The sequence below is a fragment of the Camelus bactrianus genome, chromosome X (assembly GCF_048773025.1).
Source record: "Camelus bactrianus isolate YW-2024 breed Bactrian camel chromosome X, ASM4877302v1, whole genome shotgun sequence".
Lineage (NCBI taxonomy): Eukaryota > Metazoa > Chordata > Mammalia > Artiodactyla > Camelidae > Camelus > Camelus bactrianus.
Window position 1 is genome coordinate 34,693,426 of NC_133575.1, and position 27,859 is coordinate 34,721,284.

The 27,859-nt window shown below is 44.0% G+C and overlaps 1 protein-coding gene across 1 annotated transcript; it reads right to left on the reverse strand.

Annotated features, from left to right (window-relative positions):
• Positions 1-1,356: 1,356 nt before the first annotated feature.
• Positions 1,357-26,931, reverse strand: NDP (norrin cystine knot growth factor NDP). The gene is made up of 3 exons (XM_010968053.3): positions 26,571-26,931; positions 12,215-12,595; positions 1,357-2,599 (listed from the first exon to the last, which is right to left on the reverse strand). Exons 2-3 carry the CDS (start codon positions 12,386-12,388, stop codon positions 2,372-2,374), a joined length of 402 nt encoding a protein of 133 aa, XP_010966355.1. The 5' UTR covers positions 12,389-12,595; positions 26,571-26,931; the 3' UTR covers positions 1,357-2,371.
• Between the last annotated feature and the right edge of the window lie 928 nt (positions 26,932-27,859).

The following is a 27,859-nucleotide window of genomic DNA, read 5'->3' on the forward strand; positions in this document are numbered from 1 at the left end:
AAGATCCTGAGAAGAGTGAGACTCCTTTCCCCTGACAAGGGGAAGGGATGACCCCCCCTGACTGTGGAGAGTAGGAAGTCTGGGTTCTAGTTCCAAATCCAAGACTAAGTGTGTGACTTTGGGCGAGTTCCTGGGTTTCCACAGGCCTCCATTTGCTCACCTATTTAGGGAGAGAGGAGGATGGAAGCTTTTGAATGACCCTCCCAGTGCCACTAGTCTATGACTCTCTAATGTTCCAAGCACATTCTGCTTTTTTCCATGGGGGAAGTTTTGACAATAGACCATGAAATAGGATTTGAAGGGAATATTTTCTATGGCTTCCAGAGAATTTGGAAAATGTGAGTCATAGAACTGCCCCCTCCAGGACTAAATTGGTAGTAAGGAAATAAAGATGGGAGTTTGGAGCATACAACTCTCAAAGCCAATTGTGTTTTCCAAGCCAGGAAGAGCTATTTTAAGATTAGAAGTATTATTACCACTTTTTGATTAGTGACATGAAAGAATAACTATAAGTGTGACCAGCAGTTAATACTTTCATTATCAGTTAAGAATTATAACTATTTAACTTTAGGCATTAAATTTAATTCTTTTTTATGACAAAGTTTCCCTTCACGTGATGATCCAAATGCCCCTTTCACGTTTGCCTTGGGAATGTGGAGAACCTCTAATTTAGTGGAGTGGCTGGCTCTGTCACCATGAAAGTTATGATCAAGATCAAGGTTTAATAGTATTAGTTTTATTCTATTCCAAAGCCACAAATACAAATTTAACCCTGCTGGCTTTCTTTTAAAAAATGTGTGAAATCTATGCCAAAGAATGGAGAAAACCATCATTTCTACAGGAAAAGTAATTCACAGGTTGGCTGTACGAACAGCAGGGTATACACCATCATCTCTGGTGAACCAAGACAGCATGGTGTTGAGGTTGCCTTGGAAACGGGATAGTGGTGAGATCCCGGAAGTGGACATAGCGCTATGCTAGCACCATAATGCTCAGGAGTACCATTGGCCTTGGATCACTGGACAGTCAATGGTGCAGAAACCATTGTTCATGAACTATTCTCCTTCGGATTCTTTCAGCTTCACTGATGGCTACTTATTCTTGTCTGAGACTAGTGCTTAAGAAAGCCAGAATGCATCAGATTTTGTGCCCATTCAACAAGCTAAATTCTGAGACTAAAAGCCAAATTTCAGAAGCCCCCACCACCCTAGTATGTTGATTTCAAAAAATGTTCCCATCATGCATTCTGAAACCCAATCTCCGTCTATTTCTGCATCCCCCCACACACCATAGGGGATGCATCATAGTAGGAAGTTGAGTGGGAAAAAACAATCCTTACACAGTCAAAATTTTGAAGATACTCTCTTTTTATTTCAAAACATGGGAATAACTCAAAATTTGAGCCTCAAGGACCAAATTATATTGGAACCAAATGTTCAGAAGATGAGCCAGGCCGCCATTTTGGCAGCAAGCTTCACATGGAGGAGTGGATGTTAGAGAATGATGCTCACGACATGGCTAAAGCTATAGCACACCGACAAATAGATTCATACTCGGTTGTCTAATTTGCATGCATGAGTATAGTGCATTCTCCATGCCACTAGTACGTATATGCCTTTTTCGAAGTCAGTGCAGGATCTGTATTTGTGCAGGTCTTTAAAAGTCTGCTCCCTTACAAAATTCTACCATAATTTAGCTGAGAGAGTCTCAAGGTGACAAATTCTTTATGCCACTTTTACTTCCCCAGAGTCATTTCTGGATACTAATTACGGCTATCAGGAGTTCTGGTATTACACAGGAGAATCTGTTTGTTAGTTATTTTAATGTCAGTTAGCTGGCTGTGAGTAAATCTGGCTAAACATATCCACATGCTTGGTGCCTGGAATTTGAAATCGGTAACCTTTAGCATCAATGGCAACCTTAGACCAAATGACAAGATGAAAAAAAAAAAAAAGCCAGATGATGTCCCAGAAAAAATCGAGCTTTCCTGTTTCCCAAAGCAAATGCTTCCCTAAATCTGCACCAAACAGTGACAGCCTGACCCACTTTTGCATGGGGGACCACTTTTCCCAGTAACGCTGAATTGCTGGAACCCAAACAGCACTCAGTGCCAAGGGGGAAGATGCCTGGATCCGAAAAAGAACCAAAAGAAATTGTACCAGGGAAAGGAGATGGGAATGGAAAACAAGTTCCCAGAGTATCTCTGTCAACAAGCATGTAGAGTCTTTATTACTAGAATATGCAGAATCCCGTGGGAATTGCTACATCTTTTTTTTCTTTAATTCTTCTCTTGCCAGTCCTTTCATGGCCGGTTGAACTGCCTCAGCGAGGGGGGAGGCTGTCCCATCCAGAAGCCACTCAACAGCTGGCCTCAGGAGCTGCACTCCTCACAGTGACAGGACAGGATGTACCGGTAAGTGGCGGTGAGTCGCATGCCCCCGGAGCAGCGCAGCCGCAGTGCCTTCAGCTTGGAGGTCTGGGGCCGGCAGCAGTGACAGGAGGAGCGGAAGGGCTGCTTGAGGACAGTGCTGAAGGAGACCAAGGGCTCGGAGCGTGACGCCTGACTGCAGTGCCCCTCACACCTGGCCAGGAGTACCATCTAGGGAGAGAAAAGAAGCAGTTACCCCCACGGGGGAAGCCGAAACCTTAGCCAGGCTTCACAGCATCCTCTAAAAGGCTCAAACACTCCTTGCCAATTCTAGCTGGATGAGACCAGTTGCTCTCCACCCTGGTCGCACGTTGGAACCACCTGGCAAACTTGCTTTTAAAATGTCAACATCCAGGTCCCATCTCAGACCAATTGAACTAAAACTCTTTGGAGTATAGCCCAGGCTTTTGTGGTTCTCAAAGCTCTTTATGTGATGCTGAAGTGCACTGAGGGTTGAGAACCACTAGACGAGACCCACCAACACGATGATATGCAAGTAAAAACCAAAGAATAAAAGAAATTTCTTCAGGCAGGTGGTAGTCCACCAGCAGTCCAGTGGTCTCAAACTGTAGAAAGTCACTCCAAATTGCAATCAGGGGGTAAATAAGAAATGACTACAGGAAAAAAAAAAGGAATTTGTTATCTGCCAGGAATTATTAAAGAAAAGGAACATTGTTACTGAAGAAGGAAAAGAGGCTAACTTATGTGATACTTAAGAAGAAATATTCTGGGCACTACAACTTGAAACAAGAGACTGAAATAGAAACGATACCTTTTGGGCCCTGGAATCACACTTCTGGGCTTATACACTGAAGGAGCCTGAGATTTGCACAACGGCATTTTCAGCATCATTTAGGGCAAACATTAGGATGCATTCATTCTGATCATCTCCATTTCCAAAGGTAGGTCAGGATGATAAATAAAGCTTGGGCTGCAGTAGGAGAGGCTGTGTGTTCTTTATAGTGGCTCTTAACGTGGCTTTAGTAAACAGACTCCTTTAAGTTATCCCCAAAGCAATGGACATAAACACACACTCCATATTTTGCACACAGAATAAAAGGACAGAGCAGGGGCTGATTTATATGTCCCATACATAAATCCTGGTATCCTGGGAGTGGCTGTCATGGGCGGGATATGGTGAGCAGGTTGATTCATTAAACTATATAACCTTATATATTGGGGCACAGTAGGTGGGGGAAACCTGAGATTATTGGGCTACGTTTATATGGGAGGGTCTTGCTTGGTGAATTTCATATTAAGTGATGGAGGAAAAAGTTGTGCTATAATTCCAGACCCCACAGTAAGAACAGACAAAGTGCAACCATTCAAATAAAAATTAAAAGATACATAAATAGGCATGAAATCTTTACCTCGTGGCATTTTAGGAATTAGCAGTTACTATTGAAACTCACCAGCTATTATCTCGGACATCATTCTGCAGGACAGAATTGAATACCTAAGAATTAAAAGAAAGAAATGGCCTGCCCATTTTCCAAAATGAAGAGAAGATGACTTCCAGTAATTATAGATCATTAGCATCATTATCTGAGAAGATGCTGGGATGAATCTAACAATCTCTTAGCAACCGTCAAGAAAATATGAGATACTAGGACACAATTAGCAGGGCTTAGGGAAGAGTAAGTTGGACTAGACCTACTGATTTATTTTCTGAAAGATCACAGAGACAGGGAGAAAATGGCAGCTGGAAGCCATTTTGAAGTTCTTAAAGTCTGATTCTATCCTGCCTGCTCTCCACACTGATAGGGGAAACAAACATGATCAGAAATAGGTTTTGAGAGATTATGCCACAGGTCTATATCACATGGGCCAATCCTTGGTGACCATCCCATCACTCTAATGAGAGAGACAGATCTAGGTCCTCCCAGTCCCTTCTCCCCACCCCTGCTAGTACATGGAAATAACTCCTTGACATCTCTCTTCGGAATACCTTTAAATTTGCTCACCTCTAATCACCTATTAGGCGGATTAAGCAGTTAGTCAAAGAATCACCTCCCAAAATGGAGTCCTTAGAGATCCAGTTTGAGTCTGAATGGATATAGCTAACCTGTGCCAACATACTTAATTCAGAAGGGCAAAGACATGGTGGTGCATCGTACCCAAATGATACACATACGGGTGAACCAAATGCAGACCTTGAATGACCAGGCAACTAGCACTGTCTGTAATGTGACCAAGTCAGCAATCTAGGGCCATTTGTAGAACTAACCCACTTGTGATTTCACTAAAAGTCTTCAAGGTCTCAAGCCCCATCTTTAGCTCATTCTGAAGGAAAAGAACTCCAGCACTCAGGGTGGGGGTGGGTATAGCTCAGTGGTAAAGCACATGCTTAGCATTCACAAGGTCCTGAGTTCAATCCCTAGTGCCTCCATTTTAAAAAATAATAAATAAAAATAAATGAATAAATAAGTTAGCCTAAAAAAAAGAATTAACTTTAAAAAAAAAAAAAAAGCTCTAGCACTGAAGACTCTGGGGCCACCTCCAATAGGTCCCCCTTCCTCAGGAGCTAGACTTTCTGGGCAAGGAAAATGCACAGACATGTACAATAAACACCTTCAGTGGCTGCCCGCGGCCTTCAGAATAAAATCCAAAATCCTCAGCAGACATTAAGCTCCTCCGTGACCTGGTTTTCTTCAGGTCTTTTCCAATCTTACTGTTGGGAAGTAACTGTTCTCATCACCCTCTCTTTATTCAGATCAAGCTTAATTATTTAGGAGTCGATGGAACTGCCCTGAAATTCCCTGCCTCTTGTCTTTGCTCACGTCTTTCCTCCCTCATGAATGCCCTTTTCTCCTGGTTGGACTTAATGAAATTCCCAACTATCCTCCATTGCCGAATTCAAATGCCCTTTCCTCAAAGAAGAGACTATGAAGCAATTTATCTGGCCCTTGACATTCTCAACATATATGCAAATCTCCTCTCTGGGAGAGTCCTAGTACAGTTGACCCTTGAACAATGCTGGGGGTCAAGGGCTCCATCCTTCTACACATTCTGAAATCCACAAGTAATTTACACTCGGCTGTCCCAACCAACCACAGGTCGTGAAGTACTGTAATATTTACAATTGAAAAAAATCCACATATAAGTGGACTCACGCAGTTCAAAGCCATGTGTTCAAAGGTCAACTGTATATAGAGCCCATCTCAAAGCTAGAAACTATATCAAACTCTGGCCCTGTGTGGTGTATGTGTGTTGAAGGGGTAAAGCAGGGAGTTTGGAAGATAAGATCTGTAAATGAGTGACATTAAGGAATAGAAGGGGTTCTACTCTTGATATTCACATTTTAGTCTCTGCCATGCCTCACCTGTGTTACAGATTTAATGAACAGCTTCTGACCTCTTCCAGACCAGAGCTTCTCAAACTGTAATGTGTGTATAAATCAGCGGAAGCTCTTGTTAAAATGCAGATAGTGCTCAAGTAGTTCTTGGCAAAGCCAGAGATTTTGCATTTCTCCTAAGATTCTGGTTGATGCCGGTACTGCTGGCTAAAATCCACACTTTGAGTAGCGAAGCTCTGGACCTTTTAAATTTTGAGGGGCTCCACTCTAGGTGGATCACTAGATAGCGACCATTCAGCTCATAATAATGATGGCAGCTAACATTTATTGAGTGCTTACAATATTTAATCTCATTTAATTCTCATGACAATCCTTGCAAAAGGGGCTACTGTTATCTGTACTGTTATTACATTTGAGGAAACTGAGGCTTTAGAGAGTTTAAGTAAATTGCTCAAACTCACATCTCTGGTAAAATGCAGAAATGAAATCAAACCCAAGTTTGTCTCAAACGATCCCATGGTCTAAACCATTATAATATCTTGCCTCCTGATATTAAGATGTTTTCCCGAGGCATGGGTCAACTCACACCCTACTCTAATTTATTTTGACCTGCCTCTGGGAGTCCTAACCATATCATAACCACACAAGTTTGACCTATCTCTTATGGGCTTCTTGGGACACATCATCAAACTTAAGCAGAGCTGAATCTTGTAAGAGTCATGGCAGTCCTAAGTATCTCTTCCACTGTCGAGACCCTCGCCCAGCTCCATCCTCCAGTGATTTCAGGACTCCTAGGGACTCCCGGCAATTCACTGGATGGTACAACACACTTTCTAACTCCTTAGCCAGTTCACCCTTCAGTTCAATAAACCTTTGAAACTTTCAAATATCAGCTCACCTGCCAAAACACACTGGCCCCCAGTTTACGGTCAATGCACATTCCTCACACGTGGGTGACTTGGCTGTATTTTATTAACATTGCACTGCACATAACTGCTCTTAATGGAGAGCATCCACACTGCTCTGTTATCAGATCAAGAAATGAACTTTTTTGGACAAAGAACCCACGTGGAGCCACACCATTAGAAGAGTGGGTTCAATAGGTGATTATTGTTCATATGACCTTCCATGACTTCTCACGGTTCAGGTGGGTGACAGACACGTTATCTGCTTTGGGTCCAGTTTAATTTTTGCTATCTCATGTTTCCCCAAACAAGCGGCTTGATGCTAGAAAGCTAAGCAACTTCTCCAGGAACCCCCTTTGGATCCCCCCAAACTTGGAGTCACTTGGCTCCGGTCGGATGTGAAATCTAGTTCCTTCTAACATGAACAGAGCTGCTGGGTCCAGAGTATTTGCTCAAGGATAGGCTCCTTCGTGTTCTAATCTGATTTCCACGTGCTGAGGCTAAAAGAAGTGAAAGGACCTTGGGCAATAATAAAAGAATAGTAAGGATGATGATATATAACACGTATTGAACATTTACTAGGCTCCAGGCACTGAGCCAAGCCCTTCATAGGCAACTTAATACTTGACAACGATTTCAAAAGGTAAACTCTCCCCACTTTCCAAATTAAGAAATTAAAAGGCGGAAGATAAGTTACCAGCCTGAAATCACATAGCTATACCATAAAGGGCCAGAATTCTGAACCAAGACAGTCTGGTTTCTGAGCACTCTCTCCTAACCGTGGTGCTACATTGTTAAGCCATGAAAGTCAGCCTTTCGAGCCCTTGAGTTCCCGAAGATGCTAATGTCGGTCATGGGCAAGTTCAGGCTACACTGGGAGGGTTGTAGCCAGCTGTGATTCCTGGGTCCAGACCAAGGATTACACCCAGAGACCTCAGACTCCTGCTCTCTTTGGTGACCTACCACAGTTCTTAGACAGTTTTGTCTTTGCTGCAATACCCAACCGTCTTCCAAGTGAGAGAAAACCCAAACACAGCTGGTTCTCATCATCCCTTGTTGAAAGACTCACCATCTCCAAAGCCACTTTCCTCTCCTGTGATGTGGAGCCCTGTGAATTCCTGGCTCAGGCCATGGTCTCCATCAAAATCGGAATAATCACCCACCTGTCCCATCCTAGAATAGAGTTTTGGCTATTTTATCTCAGCTGAGTGAGAAATATACTCTGCCTTTTTCTCAGCACTGAACACTGTGTATCCCTTATTCCGTGACATCCCTTGAATCACCTCTCTTTTTCCTCAGGAACAAGATTCACCTCTGCTTCTCCCATGCTTCACCTCACCAGTACCCTCAATAAATGACAGTTCAGTTCATCTCCAGAGACCCAGATCAACCCCTGAAGGGTCTGTGCCAGGCTGAGGGCATCTGCAAAATGGCAACCAGGGGAATGAAGCAGTCGGGGGAGGAGGTGAGAGCTCCAATAAGGTGGGTGGGAACTCTGCAAACCCCAACTGGAATCTGGTCCCTTCACTCTGGTCACAACTCAAACTGACATGAAGAGGCTTTTGCACACAGAATGCTTCCCTTCCCTCTCTCCTCCATTTACTTTGTAAGCACCATGAGGGCCAAAACGTAGTCTGTGTTTTCTTTGACTTTTGTGCCTCAAGTCCTAGCTCAGTGCCTGCATTAGTAGGCATTCAGTATAAATGTGTTGCTTTCTAAAAAATCAAGTCATATCTGCCAGGTAGTCAATTGGGTTATAAACTCAATATTACCGACCTCCACCCCCGTCATTTCTTCTATGAAGCTATGAGCTTCAGGGGCAGCACCAGGAGATGGCTTGGGGTCCTAAACACCCCTCCCAACCCCAAGGCTTGGCCCATGGCATGACAGATTCCCTTTCCTCAAGGAATTTCCCCACGTTTTGTCCCCAGGACCCTCCTCCTCCTCCTTCTCCTTTGTGGTCCCCCTTTGGGATCCCCACCTGTTCCTGTGGCCCTGCAGAGTTCAGGCAACCACATACCCTGGTTCCCCTCTCCTGGCTCGGGGGCCACCATCTCCCACTCCTCACCCAACTCAGACTTCACAAGCCTGCCCTGCCGGTTCAGTGTCCCAGCCTCGGTCCTTTGAAAGCCCGTCCCTGGCCCAAATCCAGAACACACCACTTCTGGTCCCTTCTTCCACTCACCTGGGAAGGGAGGTCAGACAGCAGGATCTGTTTCTCTTTGCTTTGACCTCTCCACCCCGCCCCGAGCATCCAGCACAGTGGCTTACACTTACTTTGCCCTTCTGCATGCTCCCAACCCCTGCCAGGTTTCTGTGTTTAACAAGAACCGCAGTGAGGTTCATTTTCCTAATCCTTTAAGGCTATAGGAGATCCCAATAGTTACTGAGGTTTCAGTGGTGACTGAAATAGAAAAGTAAGTCTAAACACCTGTCCAGTTTATAACTTCATCGTCAAGATCATACTATCATTTAAGTCAGACAAAGACAAATACATATGACATCAGTTATATGTGGAATCTTAAAAAAAAAGATACAAATGAACTTATTTACAAACCAGAAATAGTCTCACAGACATAGAAAAAAAAGCTATGGTTACCAAAGGGTCTGGGGGAGGGATAAATTAGGAATTTGGGATTAACAGATATACACACTACTATATAAAAAATAGATGAACAACAAGGACCCACTGTAGAGCACAGGGAAGTATATTCAATATCTTGTAATAACCTATAATGAAAAAGAATCTGAAAAAAAATCTATATGTATAACTGAATCACTATGCTGTACACCTGAAACTAAGACAGCATTGTAAATCAACTATACATCAATAAAAATTTAAAAAAAACAGAAAAAGATCATCCTATCATTTATTAATGTCTATTATATGCCAGAGAGCTCTTTTGTTTGCTCTTCTACCTTTACTAAAAATTTCAGGGGAGATTATCAACGAAGCTGCCACTCCTAGCATCTTTTGTACCCAATCCTATGAAGTGTTGCCACTGAAAACTGGGCACATCTTAATCTGTGGCCACACTGACCTCCTTAGTACTAAGGACCACTGCGACCAGTCTTTTCTGCCTGACTCCATCTCAACCCTTTCCTGAATTGCTGGATGATGAGTGACAGGACCCCAGGGCTGCCCAGCTGCAAGTTCAGAGCTAGGGGAAACAGACAATCTCATGGAAGGCTCCCAGAAAAACTTTCACTATTATTTCTATTTTCTGCAAAGGTTGCTGAGTAGAAATCATTATTTTCCGCAGACCAGAAGTTGAGCCTGGACTTCGAAATAGTGGTTCCTACATTCTATTTGCATTTCTCCAATAGGAAGAGCCAAGTGGAAGATGAATGAATTGAAAGATGAACGCTCCAAGGCAGACATTGCCACTTCCGGGCTAAACAATGTTGAGGAATCTACTTAATACTTCCTTCAGGTTTCAGTTTTCCTTATCGGTAAGATGGGAATTATAATGCCCTCCATCACAGGATTGTCAGCAATGATTAGATCATATAGTATGAGGTGCCTGACACATATTAGGTGTCTAAGCACATGCTCTTCCTTCCCTGAGCCTGGATCACACGTTCCCCGAAGCCAGACACTGGATAAACGGGAGTCGGGTAGCATTAACAATCGACAGGCAAACAGTAGGCATTGTCTAGTAAATAATGGCCTTTGAACATCATGTTAAGGGGAAATTTTTTGCCTAGAGGAAAAATCTACCCTAGTCTCCTCTTTTGAAAAACCTCCATGGGTTATTGTTGAGACACAGGCTAAATGTTTTATCCCAACTCTGTAAAGATGTACAATTTCGTTAAATGAGACCCGTTAGAGAGAAGACCAGCCTGAGTCTGTGAGAATGAAGAATTATAGAATATCTCAAAATGAGAAACAGTTCTCGTTCCTGGATGCATAGAGAAACTCTAATCCAGAAAAGGTCTGGGTAGTTGAGATTCTGCCAGGCATATTTTATGGCCAGGGAAGAAAAGTTTATAATTACAAGCACCATGTACATAAAACTATTGCTATATTCGGGATAGTTTGGGATGTTTGAAAACAGATTGTTCCCATGAAATTACAAACATCTCTTTGCAATCACAATTTTGTGCTATTTATCACGGTATTCTGGCAGAAACAGAGGTGAACAAAGGTAGACTAAAGTCTGTTTCTAGGATTCGTTCTCAAGCACTGTGAGTTTGTTGTGTTCCAGTTAATGGTATCTCTTATTTGACCTTTCCTTAATTAATTGCCGAATCTTTTCAGATTTTTTTTTTTTTTCGTTTTTACAGATGCTCCAATTTTTCTGTTCATCACATTGACACATTGCTCTCTGTAGGGGGAGCAGAAGAGAAGCTAATAATTGCTCCAGTCAGCCTTGCTCAGACCTACATTTTCTGAGCAATCACAGTTGTAAAAGCATGTCCTATCTTTCTTCTCAATTTGTTTTAGTTATTTTTTTTCTAAGAAGGGATTGCAGTCTTGCAAAAATGTATCTTTTTTTTTTTTTTTTTTTTTTTTTAGTTCTGCAAGTACAAATAAAGAGCCAGGAAGTTTCGGTTAAAGTGATTGACCCCAAATTCTGATCCCCCTAAACTAAAAGAAGCCATAATCATTGAGCTATAATCAGAGGAGTTACGGAAATTTTAAAGGCGGACGGAAGTCATGTTTTTAAATGGAAGGGAGAAACATTAATTTCTATGGTCTCAATTCTAGTGGTTGATATTACCAGAACTTCTTAATTATACTGGTAATTTAAAAAATACTTGCCATATGAGAATGTTTAAGTGGTTTTAGTCTCGAGACTGAGAGTGAAAAAATCTCTGAGGTTGGGTTAAACAAATTCTTATTTGCCAAATGTGGGCAAATTTCACTTATGTGACTGGGGACAGCGACAGTCTCCCTACTACGTGCCTCCCTTCTGGGTGGTCCATGTGGCTGGCCACTCTTGGCGGCCTTTGAAGCATGGCATTCCTTCATACACCCTGTCTCAACCCTGAGACATCATTTTCCTGTGCCAGGAATGTACAACCCATTCCAAATCAGAATGACTTGGATAATCAAGGTAAAACTGATCAATTATCAAGTTGTCATTTATCTTTTGAAATCATTTTGACATAAACATGGCAGGTAGAGAAAGGCATGGACCACAAGGCTGGTGACCAACTATTTTGCCAGGAAACTCTTAGAAGAGTACGTTTCATTGCTCAGTCATATTTCTTGGATTCCCTTCCACTTGCAGACTCCACTTTTCTTTCTTGAAAAAGGCCACTACCGCCTATAAATCTCACAGCCCGCAATGAAACACATCCCTCTCACCTTGTGTCTAGCACCAGTTTGATTGTGAGAACCTTCCAGCCTTTCCTATTGATTTTGAGCAGCCGGAAAAGAGAGAAGCTGGCTGGTGTGCCCCACGGTCAATTAGGCGGTTTTACTGACAAAAGTTCAAAGCCTGGTGGGAAACCCTAAAGGCATGATTCTCTGCGGGGCTGGCCATATACCTCAGGTTTGGGCTGCGATCAGAGTTCTCCATCCCCCTGACAAAGGAATATGGCTTCTCTCCTGTTTCTGGAACTAATGCTTGATCTTACCTTTGAGCTACACTTGTACAACGGATGGCTGATAGAATCGACGTAGTGGTGCCTCATGCAGCGTCGAGGGTCGGAGTCCATCATGAATGAGCTGTCTGCTTTGCTGTCCGTATCTCCCATCAGCGCCAGCAGGGATAGCATAGAAAAGGATGCCGCTAGTACATGATTTCTCATTGTTGTAAGGGAAAACTTCTCAAGAGGAACAGCAGAGGGAGGCAGAGGACTAAAAATTGGAAATGCCTTCGCCTCCTAGGATCCAGTTCCTTTCAAGGAAAGGGCAGGATCCGGTTGGAGCTTTCTGGTTGTCATTGTCCTTTGTATGACGGAGTTTGGTCTTACTCTTCGCACTTGCCATCCATCATCCCAGTATCTGCTGCACAGCTGGAATGAAAACAGAAATTATTTTCCCCAGAGACACCCGGAAAAAAGAATGGAACCCAGGAGGTATCGAGTAGAATCTTTCCATGTCATTTTGAGTGGCGTATATTGGTTTCTGCAGTGTCATTAGCATAAGTTGTCATCCAGTTCATGCTCCACCCCCCCACCATAGCTTATGGTACATATTTATAATCATTTGGAGGTGGACACAATGGTTTCATGGAAGCACATGTTGACTTTAATTGCTGGAGTCCGTGTTCCTAGGAGCAAGGATAGTTTGAACCCATAGTAAAGATTAAACATGTGGTTCTGGCCACAGCGTAACTGAATTGGGTGGTCTCATCCTTATCCCTGGCTGTTGGGGGCGGGAGGGTCTATTTGGCTTCTCAGTAAGCTTACAGGGCTACAGAGGAGGCAAGTCAACACTAAACGAACACAGGCCAGGTCCCACAGGAAGGAAATACGTTTCCCAAGTCCAAGTCCAGCCCACCCATCCACCTAGTTTTCCCCTTCTGCACTCCAGGCTCGTCCTGTTTTTGTTTGAAGCCCCGTGCCTCCCAGAATCCATGACAAACTGCATCTGAAATACACATTCTGTTAACTGGCTTCCAGTATGGTTAAGGCAACACATGTGTATTTGCTAACAGACCTACGCATTTCTGAAGAGCCTTTGTAAAGCCCCGGCACATGGTATAATTTGAAAAAGTAACTGGTTGTTGGAACAGAGACTTATCATTAAAGTGGGACCATGCCATACCTGAAATTTGCTTTGTTCTTTTAACCATATACCTCTTGGAGAAAGGACTTGAGTCCAGAGATCTCGTCAAATCACCTCCCTAACCACCTTCCCCACCAGGCATGACCACCATGATCGCACAGGAAGACAGAGAGTATCAAAAATATTTTCAACCATGTAGGAAAATTGGGGGATGCCATTACATCTAAAACAAAAAGAACATGATACTTAAAGCTTCAGAAAAAACTTTCAAAGATATTTCAGATAAAAGTGTGATTATTTTGCTTCCTAGTACAACTTTAAAAAAAAAAACCAAAAACTTCCTACTCAGGGACAGTCTGAATACAGAGGACAAAGCATTGATAAGACGAAGATTAGACATTCAAGTCCATATAAGTCAATGAGTTTTGCTCTAATAGAGTGACCCCAGCCCCCTTAACATCAGTTAGCTGTCTTGCGATTGTCAGGCAGGGGATCCCAAGTGGAAGAGGGTGTGTGATGTAGGGCTGTTTCAGAGCAGAGCATCCCTGGCAATGGCAAAACCTCAGCATGTGTGTTACAGGGAAGCCTTATAAATTGCAGGGAGGGCAGGGAACAGTATAACGAGGGGAGGGGACCCACTTGGACTCTAGCACTGCCATTAATTAGCTGGGGGACCTTGTACAGGTCATTTAAACTGTTCCAGCCCCAGTCTCCTCATCTGATGAGTAGGGGGGTTGGAAAGGAACAGTGTCTGCAGCCCCCTCGTGCTCTAAAATGCCAATGTTTTAGATCCTTATGGATCCAGGTACCATCATCCCCATAGGTAGGAGATAATCCCAAAGTCAAGGAGACTATATTTTCATACAACTTTGCACTACTTTCCTTCACATGTCTGCTCATGGCAACAGCTCATGAAAATCGATCCAACCTGAGCCTAAAGCTCCAAATCAGCAAAGGATGCAGAAGAGCATTTTTGTTTTCTGTTCAGCTATGTATCCTAGGTTTTCCGATGCACACGACCCTGAAACTCAGCAAGACTTCAGCCCAAAGAGCCAGTGCTTTCTTGGGTTCCATGTTGAGAGGCTGCAGTTTTACTGACCATTTCCTGGTTTCAATATGACTATATTTTCCCCAGTGGTTATCTATCTCTTTGAAGCCTTAATTAGTCTCAGGAAAAGAATTTATTAGATTTCTCCTTTCACCACTCCAGTCGACAGATATTTCCCCCAGGAGCCAATGGCAAAGGGATGAAGGGAAACAGCAGACATTCCAGTCCTGACCCTCCCTCCCCACTGCCGGCAACTTCTTTTCAGAGCCACGGTCGGTGGGGGGTATGGGTAAATGAGCAAAGCAAATGAAAGGAAAGCATGCATACAGCACAATGGTCAAAACAAACAACATCATCAACAGGAAAACCCTTTCTGTGTGTCTGTATGGTTGTACATGTCGGCATTTGCATCTTCTCCCAAGAAAAAGAAACATAAATGAAGATGGGCACCATCGCTTATCAGAGAGAAATGAAAATTAAAGTACTTTGAGGTACTTTGTGCAACCAGTCAACCTGACACAAATTACAAAGTCCGATCGATCGTGCACCCTGTTGGCAGGGCTGTGGGAAAACAGGTTCATGTTGGAGAGAGTGCAGTGAAAAGTGGTGCAAATTCGGTAGAAGCCAATTTGGCAACAGCTATTCAAATTGAAAACGCGTATGATTTAGATGCAGTAACTTCACTTCTGAGAACTAGGCTCCATGGGAGATCACACAAGCATATGGTTATTCACTGGTTATCAGAGCGTCAACTTGGAAACAGCACAAGATATCCATCAGTCGGGGACTGATTAAATCTACAACATTCATACAATGGAATACCACGCAACTCTGTGAGGAAGGATGCAGAAACTATTCTGATTTGTGTTAAAACAAGGAGGGACAAGAATATATATTTGTGTTAATTTGTTATTTACATGGAAAAGCTCTGGATGGATACTCAAGAAACTATACAGTTAGTTACCTGTGGGAGTTGGAGGACAGACACGGGAGAAAGACCTTTCACTGTATACCTTTTAAAAATTTGTAGATGTTTGAACTTGTGAATGTATGACCAATTCAAAATTTCATTAAAAAAATAATACCTTCTCTTTTGAAAGCTTGGCTTAAAAATAGTAATTCAGTTAATAGATGTTTAATGTTTGTACCAGTTTGAGCATTTTAATAGTATATGCTTTTATCCCTCATAAATATGGGAAGACATCCTTGTGTCTTGGTCAAATAGTCCTCCAGGTGGACCATTTTGTTCTTGTGCACTACTGCCACCTAGTAGCAAAATTCTGAATTGCAAGCACATTTGAAAAATGGTTTTTCCTGAAAGGTGAATAAAATACTTACTTTCGCAAGCAAATGTTATGATGTTGATACTGATAAAGAGGTAGTTAGTGTCACACAAAATGAAACTTTAATATCTGATTTTCTCTTTAGGGATGATAAGCTGAACCCAGAAGTAGTAATAAAGATAAAGTATAAAAGAATGACAGAAGAAATATTGCTTCACCACTAATAAGAAATAGATTTTTCATTTCAACACACTCATAAAGCAGGATGTTTTTTGTTCAGTTGTTATATTAAACTCTGAAATGAGAATGCAAGCAATCATGTAAATACGGCATAGAACTCACAGACCCTCAAGACATGAAGGCGTGATCCTTGCAAGATAACATTGGAATTAATGCCTTAAGCTTTCAAATGGAATGAACCAACACTGCAGTGCTGAAGAAGACATAAATATAATGCTCAAGAAAAAAGTGATGTTAAGTCAAGTTGCCTTAGCATTGTGTTGGTCAGGATGTGCGCAGCAGAGAGCCCGGGGAAGTGCTCACAAAGAGGAAAACCAGGAATGGAGGAAATTGACATCCCTTCGAGATCCCCGTTTAACGGCAGCCTATGGGCATCTACGTCTGCCTTGCAGGAGCTCCTGTCACTGTTCTCAAGACAAAATTAATTCTAATTTGCTTTAATTTTTTAAAAAGCCACATAGCATCAAAATCAAATGCTGCCTCTCAAGACTTGGAACATCAGCCCAGCTAGTGATGGACTGAGAGAGAAAAGCAACTCTCTTGCTGAACTCAATAGACCCAGACTGCTCCGTGTGCTGGGGACAGTCTCCGAGACATGGACTTGGCCGATGTACAGAGCCCACATTCTAATAGCTTCAATGTGGAGCCTCTGCCGGCAGGAGAGGCACGTAGGCTGGCGTGCCCGACTTTGGAGCTACCCTCCAAACGATACCAGTGGAAAAGAACAACTGGTGCCCAGATTTCCCCACCTGTCATCCTCAGCGAAATAATATAGCAGAGCTTACAGTGGGCCCAGCCTCCTGGGTGAGAGATTGTGTCGTGTCCACAGATCAGCTCACTCTTGGGCTGACCTTCTGCCTGGTAAAGGGGAAAGTGCTGGTTTCACACAAGTGATTCCAGCAACAGGCTAAGACACGTGGCATGTGCCAAGAGTGGCCTTATCCTTGCCCTGCTTGCCAGGCAGGGGAGGGCAGTGCTCGGTATTTGTACATCACCCCCTGCCCCAGTCCCGGGCTGTTTTCAGTATAATACATACAGGTATTGCCCCACCCCTCTGCCATGGCTTCTTTCTACAAATATCCACTTCACACATATTCAATGAGCACCTACTATGTGTCTCCTTTTGCTCTAGCAGATAAACATTAACAGCCAGGGGGGAAAAAAAGGTCTAGTTTAGTTCCCTCTCCCAGCTCACTACATCCACAAGCAAAATGTCTCGGCCTGTTGTCTGCCTGGGTGATTTTGAGGACACACTGGTGAACTCCCTTAGCATCTAATTCATAGGCAACAACCATTGCATCATTTCTAAGAAGATCAAGTTAAGCAAATCAAATATAATGACTTTGGAATGACGTCAGGGTGACAGATAGAATTATTTGATATTTACTGTAATTTAGAACAATCATATCAGGCGTGGGTAAAGTAAAGATGGCAGAACACAGAGCCTCTCTCCAAGGATTTGCAAAAACAAACAAAACAACAACATCAAAAACCCCCAGAGCCTTAAAGGTGGAAGAAAGCTTGCCCCTAGATAACACGTCACACTAAGATTAGAAAAGCAAGAAACTCGAAGTCTAATCAGAGAGTGTGAAATGCTAAGTAGCTCCTTCACAGGAACTTAAAGAATTCCAACTGGATCTAGTCAACGAAATGCCTGGGAGAATAAGTCAGATGCCTCTTCCCAAGGCACTTAATTTATAAACTGTAAACAGCAATGTTGAATTTTATAAAGCATCCCGTGCGCTCAGTGAATGGTTTTTGATATTATTTCTATCTGGCAGTACATCAGTAGCAGCCAAGAAGCCAAGCCTGGGCTGACTGAGAGGCAGCGGTCCTGACCGTGAACACTGCCAGCCCTCCAGCCTGCGGGGGGGGCCCACCCGCAGGTATCTCCAAGGATGGGCAGACACAAGGTCAGTGGGGAGGGAGCTGTTCTGAGGTGGGGGAGCGCGGGAGGCAAAGCCTGCCCCCATAGTGCCATCTGAGGAGAAAGACGACACCGTTGTGATTTAATAACAGTTCTCCAGTCTGGGATAGTCTGTCTTCTCCCAGCCTGCATTTACTAGGCGAGTGTGGCCAAACTCAGCAGTGACAGTGATGGAGCAAAAAAAGAGATGGGGGAAGCAAAAGGGAAGGAGAAGTGTAGTCTGGGAAAGGAGCAATAAATCACAAGCCTGGGATAAAGAGGGCTGTGAAAAAGAAGGACTGGGAATAGAAGTAATTTCTGGCCACCTGTCAAGTGGCCCCACCTGTGTGTGTGTCCTTGGCTTGAATAGTTGTAGTGTCTGGGGAGGGACTGGTGTGGGAGGACTGGACCTTGAGACTGACTGGAACTTAAAATTCTGATCTTTCAGGAAATCCAGAGGAACTGCTCATTGTTATCCAAACACCCACTTATCTACAGTTTTCATCGCTTCCTCCCCAAACCCATTTCTAGCCTCTGTTGTTAGTATCCCGGTATTTTGCACCCATTTGTCAGAAATATTGGATCACTATTCTACAACCTTCTGGAACTGGAGGAGCATTTTACTGCTGTCTGCTCTGGTGACAGGAAGGCGGCTCCACGGAGCTGCAAGCTCTGAGCCCTGTGTTCCTGTCCTTGGCTGTGCCATCTTGAGTAAGTCACTTGCCTTCTCTGAGACTCAGTTTTCTCATCCACAAAATGAACGGATTGGTCTAGATGGTTCTATGGGTCTACCCACTTCTAACATTCACTCACTCTACCCACGCTTCTCAGAGTACACACCTGCTTCGGGGCTATCTATTCCCCAAAGAAATACTACGAGAAGAGTTCCTGTCTTACTCAAGAAGTTAACAATTACAGAAAAGTCCAAATGAGTTCTAATGTGGTGCCTGAGCCAAAATTTGAAGGCCAAGCTATAGGAATCTGCCCCTTGAGGAGGCTGTATTGGTGCCCTGAAATAAAAATAGCCCTTAATAACCAGTTAACTTGGTGTTTGAATGTACTAATATGGTTTATAAATTAATAACGTTTTGTTAATAACAGGAAGCAGTTAGCAAGGATATTTAACCAGTTCCTATTTTCTTAAAACCGTCTTAAAATGTATAGTGTTCCTTTACAGTTTCCACCAAATGGACAGAGGAGAAGGGCTAAACTATGGTAGAATAAAACTTCCTCCATTTGATGATGACGATGACACAGACTTGGGTCTAAAAGAGCTGCCCATTGGGTATGGCTCTGGGATCCTGTGCTGGGCTTCTAGGGGCTTCTATAGTTTCTATGGAAGGACTCCTGAGTTCTTAATGGCTGACATCACTAACTGACTTTCAGAGAACAAGCCTTACATAAATTGCAAATGACCAAGTCTGATTACCCAGGTGTCAAGCAGCAGGATACGGCTGAAGTCTCTTCCTCTGGGGGTTTGGATTATTTCTATAAACCTACCACTTCACTAAAAGCTGTGACTGATACAGTGATGAGCTGTCAGAAGATGCTTACGGGTGACCTATCTGCGGCACCAAAAATCAACAGTAGTCCTAAACATGGAGTCCCCTTCCATCCTTTCATCAACAGAGAATAAAACTAGAGAGAGAAGAAGCCACAAAAGAAATCACAGAAGGGAAGGAAGAAGGACAATCTTTATGTTTAAAATCTGCCACTGCCCTTTCAAATAGCACAATTCTAGAAAGGGAAGGGTCCCTTCAGTTCATCCACTCTCTCCTAGGAAGGGGGTTTCATGTGAAGAATGAGACACACTCTACTATTCACCTTGTGTAAGACCCTTTGGACAGAAAGCAGGACAGTTCGGAGATACCCAACCCAGGGGACGCAGTCTCGCCAAAACATGCATGTACCCTCTTCCCATGGAAAAGAAAAGGTGCCCAGGTGTCCTGGGGACCCTGGTGCTGATTTCATTTGACACTGGCTCTGCTGGCTGTGGTATGGCCTTAGGAGAAGGGAGGTGACCAACGTTAGCTCAGGGTGCAAGCTCCCTTTTACCCTGGAGCCAAATGAGTATGTTGGTTTTTCTTCAAAGTGTCCAGCAAAGTGTTTCCAAAGCTGCATTTGAATCTCCTCACCCACAAGAACGTTTTGGAATGGTGGGTAGTAATCTCACCTAACAGCTGTAGCTCCCTTAGTTAGAAATGGGGCATAAACCATAGGCGCAACTCCGTCTTTCCATTCCCCATTCAATTTGCCTTTTTCTGCCCAATGGTGGGACTTGAACACTGAATTCAATCCTGTTGCCATCCAGAAGGAACACTTGTGGACACAGACTCATGTCAAAGGGGCACGGTTAGAAGAAGATCACAGAAAAATGAATCGAGTTGTTGCAGGAGACCTGGTGATCCAAAGACGTAGCTCAAATATGTGCGGCTTAAGTAAAGCAAAATCCAGGCAGAAAAACAAAAGCCCACTAAGTTCAGTGTTATTAGTAATATATTATAATAATGATTATAATAGAATTATACTAACATATAATATTAGTATAATGTAATTATACTAGTAATTAGTGATATAGTAAATGATGATTATAATATAATTATACTAATATATAACATTAGTATAATATAATATATTAGTAATTATATTAGTAATATATTACTAATAACTCCGAACTTAGCGGGCTTTTGGTTTCCTGTCTGGATTTTGCTTTACTTAAACCATGCACACTCAAGCTACATCTTTGGATCACCAGTTCTCCTGTAACAATTCGATTCTGTCACTTTTGGATTTCCAACCTCCAAGAAAAAGTCAAATTCTGAAAAGAAGTAATTTCCCATAATTAGGGGAAAATCACAGAAATATATCAAGTCCTTAAATATTGCCTGGCGCCGTAAAGAAAAATCGGACTTTGATTAATTTCTTTGACTCTGCACATCCATATGGGGAATGGGTGTGCCTACATTGTCTTAGAGTTAAGGAAGGGGGATATTGTTTCACTGGAAGGATTGACCTCCTTTTCTTACGTCAAGTAAAGGAGGCAACCTCAGAGTTCAAACCCCTCTTCCTGGGAGGGAGTAGGTGAAATTAAGGGAAGCTTCCCTTTCTGAAATTGTGCTATTTGCAAATTTCCAGTGACAGATTTTGAACATCAAAAATAATCCTTCTTCCTTCTCTTTTGTTCCTTCTCCCATGGCCTGCTCTGTTCCTACTTGTATTCCCTATTGATGGAAGGATGGGAGGGAACTCCGTCTTTAGGGCTATTGTTGGTTGGTGGCACTGCGGAAGGGTCAGCCCTGAGCATTTTCTGACAGTTCATCAGCTTTCTTGAATGTATTAACCTGTTGCCCTTTCATTTTTAAAGGATATTGCAATTGGTTGGATCACAGTTTAAAAGAAAAAACTGGGACTGAGCCAGGCCTTGGAAGAGAGAAAAGAGTATGAAAAAGTCTTCGCTTTTGTCAAAAAACAAAAAGAAAAACATATCTACTGCAAATCTGATAGAGCTGAGTTGAAAGCTGTAGTCAATGTTCACGTGCCGATTTGGACATCAGGGTGAAATGGACTCTAACGGGATGAATTCCTGATTCTAAGCAGGAGGGATAAATTGCCCATTCTTTGAATTTTCTGAGTCAGCAGTCTTTCTAACAAAAAAAGAGTTGTCCCAGATTCTGCACCCCATCCAGGGTGTTAGGCCCTGACTATTGAAAATGGGTCTGGGGGTGTGACTCTTAGCAGTATGTGCTCACCCGTTCAGACTCCGAGGAGGGGACAGTAAGCATGAATGGCACCAGGCAAACTATTACCAGACCCACGAGAAAAGAGCTTTGTAGATGTGAGAGCAGCTGGCACCAGGAAGAATGCCATCGGCAAGATCTTCCTCAGAAACCCAAATGTGTGGGTGTGTGAATTTGCAGCATGCAACCCGCATAGCCAAGCCAGCACTCACTGTGGTACCAGCCTCTCCCATCCCGCTGCATGCGCGGGCACGCGCACGCACACACACGCACACGCTCACACACACACACACACACACACACACACACACGGGGGTGGGGAGTGGGCTTCAGCAGGATTCCCCACCCTTTGTTTTCTCTTGGGCTTAAACACAGAAGTTTATGGTGGGCACTACCAGCTGGAATGTTGCCACTGGCAGGGGCAGACAGGAAAATAGGAATGCTCTTAATGTCCTCCCAAAGAAAACCTTTGATGGACAAAAGAGTGGTTGTATTTTTACCCTCTCCCTTCATGCTGCCAGGCGTCTTTAAATAGATCTTCTAGCCTGGGGACTTGTATGGAATAATTCATATTAAAACCCAAGAAGTGGCAGAGGAGGGGAGTTGGTTCTTTCTTCTCTTTCTTTTCTTTCCTTTCTTCCCCCCCCCCGCCCCCAACCCCACTTCTTGTCAAGTGAACAGGAAAAGACTCATTTTAATTCAGCTGTGTTAAAATTTTCCTTTTGGGTGTTTTTAATGAACTTGAGTTAATTTGGAAAAGACGACCAAATCCCCCAGGAAAAGAAAAGGAATAGGAAGCTGCATTGTCCGCTGCTCCTTAATACCTTTTGGTCCCAAGGACATGAGCAGCATCTCTGAAGGATGCTGCACAGAGGGGGTTGCATGAGGCTCTTAAATGGGAACGTCTAATTGAGAAGTCCAGTTCCTTCCATTTGCAACTCAGAAACCAATCTGTTGTTCTACTGTTTAAAGAAAAGGGGGGGGGGAGAAAAAAAGAAAAAAGTCCTCCCCGTCTCCCCAGCCCCATGCATTTTTAGTTCAGCTCAGCCCAGGATCCATTTCTCCCCTTTCCCCCTTACGAAATGGGTTTCATAAAGACACTCAGGCCTGCGCAAACCAAATTAAAAGTCCCATCTCTCCTTCTTTCTCCTTGGGAAGGGAAGAACTGACCGAGCAAGGGGGCGGGGGAGGGCCCAAGGACCCAGGGAGCTTTGTTTCCAAGTTGCTTGTCTCTCTCCCTGAAACAGAGAATCACCACATTTCTCTTAATGTAGGCCGGAGTGCATCCAGGCGTTCCCATAGCGCCCCCACCCCCAGCCCTGGGCCGGAGATGTGCGGGTCACTGTGATGGTATGCTTGTCCCCGCCAACCCGGGTCACTCCAGCCCTGCTCCCAGCCGCCTAAAGGGCAGCGGAGCCATGAGGCTGCTCCTCTCTGCGAGGGGGGTTCAGGCTCGGGCGCTCCAAGAAAGACCCCCCATCCTATCAGCCGGGCCGGCCGAGGCGCTGCCAAGAATGACATCCTGGGAATACTATGGAGATGGGGAGACCTCCTGGGCTCTTGTCCCCGGATGGAACAGGACCCAGGCTGCCTGGAAAACAGGCAGAGCAAAGAGCAGGCGCACAATGGAAGGAGCTCAGGCGAAGGGAGAAGGGGGCGGGGTGGGAGTGGCGGAGAGCAAAAGAAAAGAAAAGCCACATGCCACCCAGGAAGATTCCAGGGAGGGCGGGAGGAGGTGGTGGAGGAAGGACTTGCAGGAAACAAGTGCCCAGACATGGCACTGCCAGTCTAGCTGGATTCTTTTCGGAATTAGATTATGCGAAAGAAAGAGGGGAAATATATAGCCTGCCAGCTGTTCAAAGGCTTACAACCTTGCTTTTATTGTCTGGGTAAGTTGGTGAGGTGGGGCATCAGAGGAATTCCAAACATACCATCCCAGAGAAATTTTAATATGTTCCACAGTGTCATACACGAAGAGGAAATGACAGCTGATCACAGCCAGGGCCGGCCACAGCAATCGGCCTCGGAGCTCACCCACCCTCCCAGGGCCTAGCTTCCCTCCTCCGCTTTATCACTTCGCAGTCCTGCCACCTGCCGCCCCATCCCTTCTGCTCCCACCGGCTTGCCAGGGGGCCTGGACATAGTCGCCTTAGCTGACTGTCATGGGAAGAGTTGAGGATGGGCTCGAAGGCCACTGGCCAGGGAGCTGAGGGCTGGCTAGGGTGAGTCAGGCACCCCGGGGAGTCAGAGGCATTTTAATCCAACCATGGCGGATTAGCTGCTGATAAGGACCAAATCAAGGACTCTTGTGATGCCGTCTTCAGGGTTTTGTTTTGTTTTTTTTTTTCCTCAGTAACCCACCCAAGTCAGACACCCCACGACTAGATGATTTAAATGCAACCCTGTTTGTTAGTGGCTCTGATGGAGAACCGGGTTTGGGGAATGACTTTGGGCAACCTCTTCCCGGGGGCCCCTTGAATGGAGGCCAGGCCCAGAGGCCATTGGTTTCTGGCCCCGGGGGTGGGGCAAGTAAGTGGTGGGAGATGGTGACAGCGTCTTCCTCTGTGCGTGTTTCTAATTCAATGACTCATCAAGTGGCCCTGATGGCAGCCGCTGAGTAGATGACTCACAGCCATCCCTGACAGAGACAGCACGTGGTCCTTTCCAAAGGGTGCTCAAGGGAGCAGAGAAAGAAGAAACTGTCTTTTCTCCAGGCTTCTCCTACCCAGGTGGGAAAGATCCGGGCTGTGCTAGCTGTGAGTGACGTGTCCCCAAGAGCCAGTGACACAGGTCTAAGGGGAACCCCTTAATCAGAAATGGAAATAAAACCCATTGATAAGCGACAATCATTTCAAGTCAATCCAGGTCCCAGCAGTCATTTGAAATGGTTCTTTTTAACAAGGAACTCATTGATCAGTTTACCCATTGGCAGAGTCCATTTCAGTTCCAACATCTAACTGGAGATGGCATGTAGACTGAAAATCAGGACTAGCATAATTTATCCAAAGAACGGTGACATGAATAATTAACCAATAAGAATAATAGTATACCTGAATTGTGAGTCCTGAAAATACAGTAAAAATTGCCGACCACCATTGGCGGCTATAATTCCGAGAAACTCACCACATTTGTCAAGGGCTGAGGAAAATAAATGAGTTGGAAATTGTTAAATGTATTGAAAAATGATTTATTCTCCCCTTGACAGTGTCATTGGAACTCAAATTAAGATTGAAAACTCCACAGGCGTGTTTCCATCTGTGGGTGTCAGCTGTTTGGTACACAGTGGTCAAGAAGACCTGAGCCTTTTACCTGAACCAAATGTGTTTTAAAGTAAGTGATGCAAAACATTGCATTTTGTGCTCAGACCCTCTCACATAATGATCTGAATAATAGTTTAAGACAGTTTTGTTTTCATGCAGCTAAATGCTGCATTTAACAGTAGTGGTTTCAAATTGTATAACCATAGAATCCATGGTATCTTTTCAAGCTTTCTCAAATAGTGACTATCCCAAAGTTGTAAATTAGCTCAATTCAAAAGCCCAATTTTCATTCAACGCGGTTCATCAGGCTAGTTACTGGAGAAAATCAGAAAAAAGTACCTCCTAAACCACATTCCCACTCCACAATGATAATTGGTGGCTAGGACCCTGAATTTACTTTCAGGAGCCAGACTAGTCAGAAGAAAATGGGCAGATGGTTGCCTCTGGTCTACACACACAATTGAGAAGCATCTTGCAGTCCCCACTGTATTTGGTAGGCACCTCCAGCCAACTCCGCCTTTTAGGCATCTCTAAGTTTTCAAATGCGCCTGGTATCTTTAATGTTACTTGTTGGAGCAATTTGCCAATGCCAACGCCTTGGAATTAAAATACACTAATAACAGAAACGAAGAGACATGTTTCATAGCAACCGTATCTGCTATTGATGATTGTTACAAAGCAGAGAACGTGGGACTCCCAACTTGCCCAATAGCTTCCTTTCCCGCACCTGAATCTCAGCAGAGACCAGGCAGGTTAACCTCGGCTCCTCGATTACAATGAGCCTCAGTTACAGGGCGTTCTGAGTCATTAACATTCTGTACACAGTCAAACTTCCCGTTCCCCAAGAAAGAGTTATGCCCAGGCCTCCTACAGCCCAATTGTTCATTTAAAGAGAGAACTTGTATTCAGGAGTTTGAAAGAACCCTCCGACTATTCCTCAGGTGTTTGTAGAAGCCATTGCTACAGGTCCTGGTCCCTGTGCATCCTTTCCCGGTCACTGCTTGGACAGGGGAGCATCGGTCAGGCTGCAGGGACAAGCTGACTACTAAAAATAACCCTTTGCAATAAGGCCAAGTCAAACAGCATGCATTTCCTCAGACTTTTTGCCCAATCAAAATCCTATAGTAAACCCATCCTCCTCTCTCCCCAGCGCTCCTGACCGCATCTATGGAAGTGGAGTCCTTGCACGTTGGGAGAAGAGTGCAAAGGAACCAGATTCCTGCAAAGCGTGACACAGAAAGCTAGAAATAAATGTTGCCTATTGTTTGAAGTCATTCTAAGCACTCCGGCAGAGCCCTGGCAGGCGATCAGCAGCATACAGAAGTAGTAATAAAAGTAAACAGTGCGCTTTTAAACTCGAAGGCTTGCCCGCGTTAATAGTGCCCCCACTGTAGCAGGGATGAGGGCGGTGGGAAAGATACCGGGGCTCCACGAATCCATGTCGGCGAGTAGCTGCTTCTCATTCTCCTTGCACCGGGTCAAATATAAGAACCATTACAAAGTTACATCTAACTACGCAGAGAGTTTGAAAATCAAATCTCTTTCAGTCAAACCAAAAGAGATTTTCCAGCCGCTCTGTGAGGCTCCCCTGCTCTGTCACAGACTTCAAAGACCCGTTCATTTAAAAAAACACAATGCTAGCAAGCTACAGATTAATGCAAATTAAATTAATGCAAATTTAAGTGGTATTTAAAGGTTGTCTCTTTGTCTGCGAGGAGGATGAAATGCTCGGTTTGGAAAGAAGTAATTTCCTAGGCAAGCCGTCAGCGCTGTTTTCCTTGCTTACCTTGGGGGAAACGCAGGGCTCCCTTCTCCCCAGACTTTTCTGAGAGCTAGAAAGAGGTCCTGTTACTTCCAAATGCTTTTGTTCTTCTGTCCCTCTGTCACATGGCTTGCCTTTTATATTTGCAACACACAAAAGTTAGGACTGTTGTTTAAGCGACACAGGGAGAGAGAGAGAGAGGGAGAGAGAGAGGGAGAGAGAGAGAGAGAGAATGTCAAATGGAAAAGTGCCATTGCAGTCATATATCAATCAGGCGTGCGGCCGCAGCAGCGCACTAGCAAATGGGAATGCCACGGAAATGTGAGGCGCTCGTTATCGGGGACTCACAGCCGCTGCCCACCGCTCGGCTCCCTTCCACGGAGCATCTTACGATGGGAACAGCAGAGAAGAACAAGGGCAAGGAAGTCCTCCCCCCCCACCGCCCCCACCCTCCGCCCCGCGCCACTTCTTCTGCTTTCTTTCTTTCTTTTCTTTCTTTCTTTCTTTCTTTCTTTCTTTCTTTCTTTCTTTTTTTTTTTTTTTTTTTTTTTTGGTGTTTTGAAAATAATAATAAGGGGCTAAGCAACATAGGGGATTTAATTCTTTGGCAAGCATGTGGCTGCCATAAAGAGGTGCCGTCCGCAGGAAAGACAAGAGAGTTTCGGAAATACAAAGACAGAGCGGCATTCTGTTTAACGATGCAGCAGCTGACCGGGATGAAGTTGAAATTCTAAGTAAGACAGTGGGGAGAAACATGGAAATCAGAACTACTTCTCAGGCTATGCTGTTGAAGCAAGTGCAAAGACGCTGCCCTGTTTTATCACGATGTGTGTGGGTGGTGAGAGTTCTTTTCTGAGTTGTTCATCCATTAAATGATTTCTCGCAGCCTACCCATGATGAAATGCACAATGGTACTTTAATAAGCGCCTTCTTTGGCATCATTTAGAATAAAACTCTAGATGGGATTTAGACGCAATGAGAAAGTGGCAGTCCTTGACTCCTTGAGATACGTGAGTGTGAGACTAACAGGTAAGGCCAACCCACTGCACTGCAACTAGTGGAAAAGTGACAATGGTGACTATGTGTGTGGGCTTAATGCCTCCTAACTGGATAATACTGCTATGAGCTGGGGGAATACAGAGGGAAATATTTCATAATTCTTGCCCTTAAAATTTAAAATCAAGACAGAAAACCATCAGCAATTTTTGTGGAAAGCACAATAAACTGTTGAACCATTTATAAAAATTTTTATGCCCGATGGACCCAACTCCAGAATATTTTTATTAACACTGATGAAGAATTAAACTGAGAAT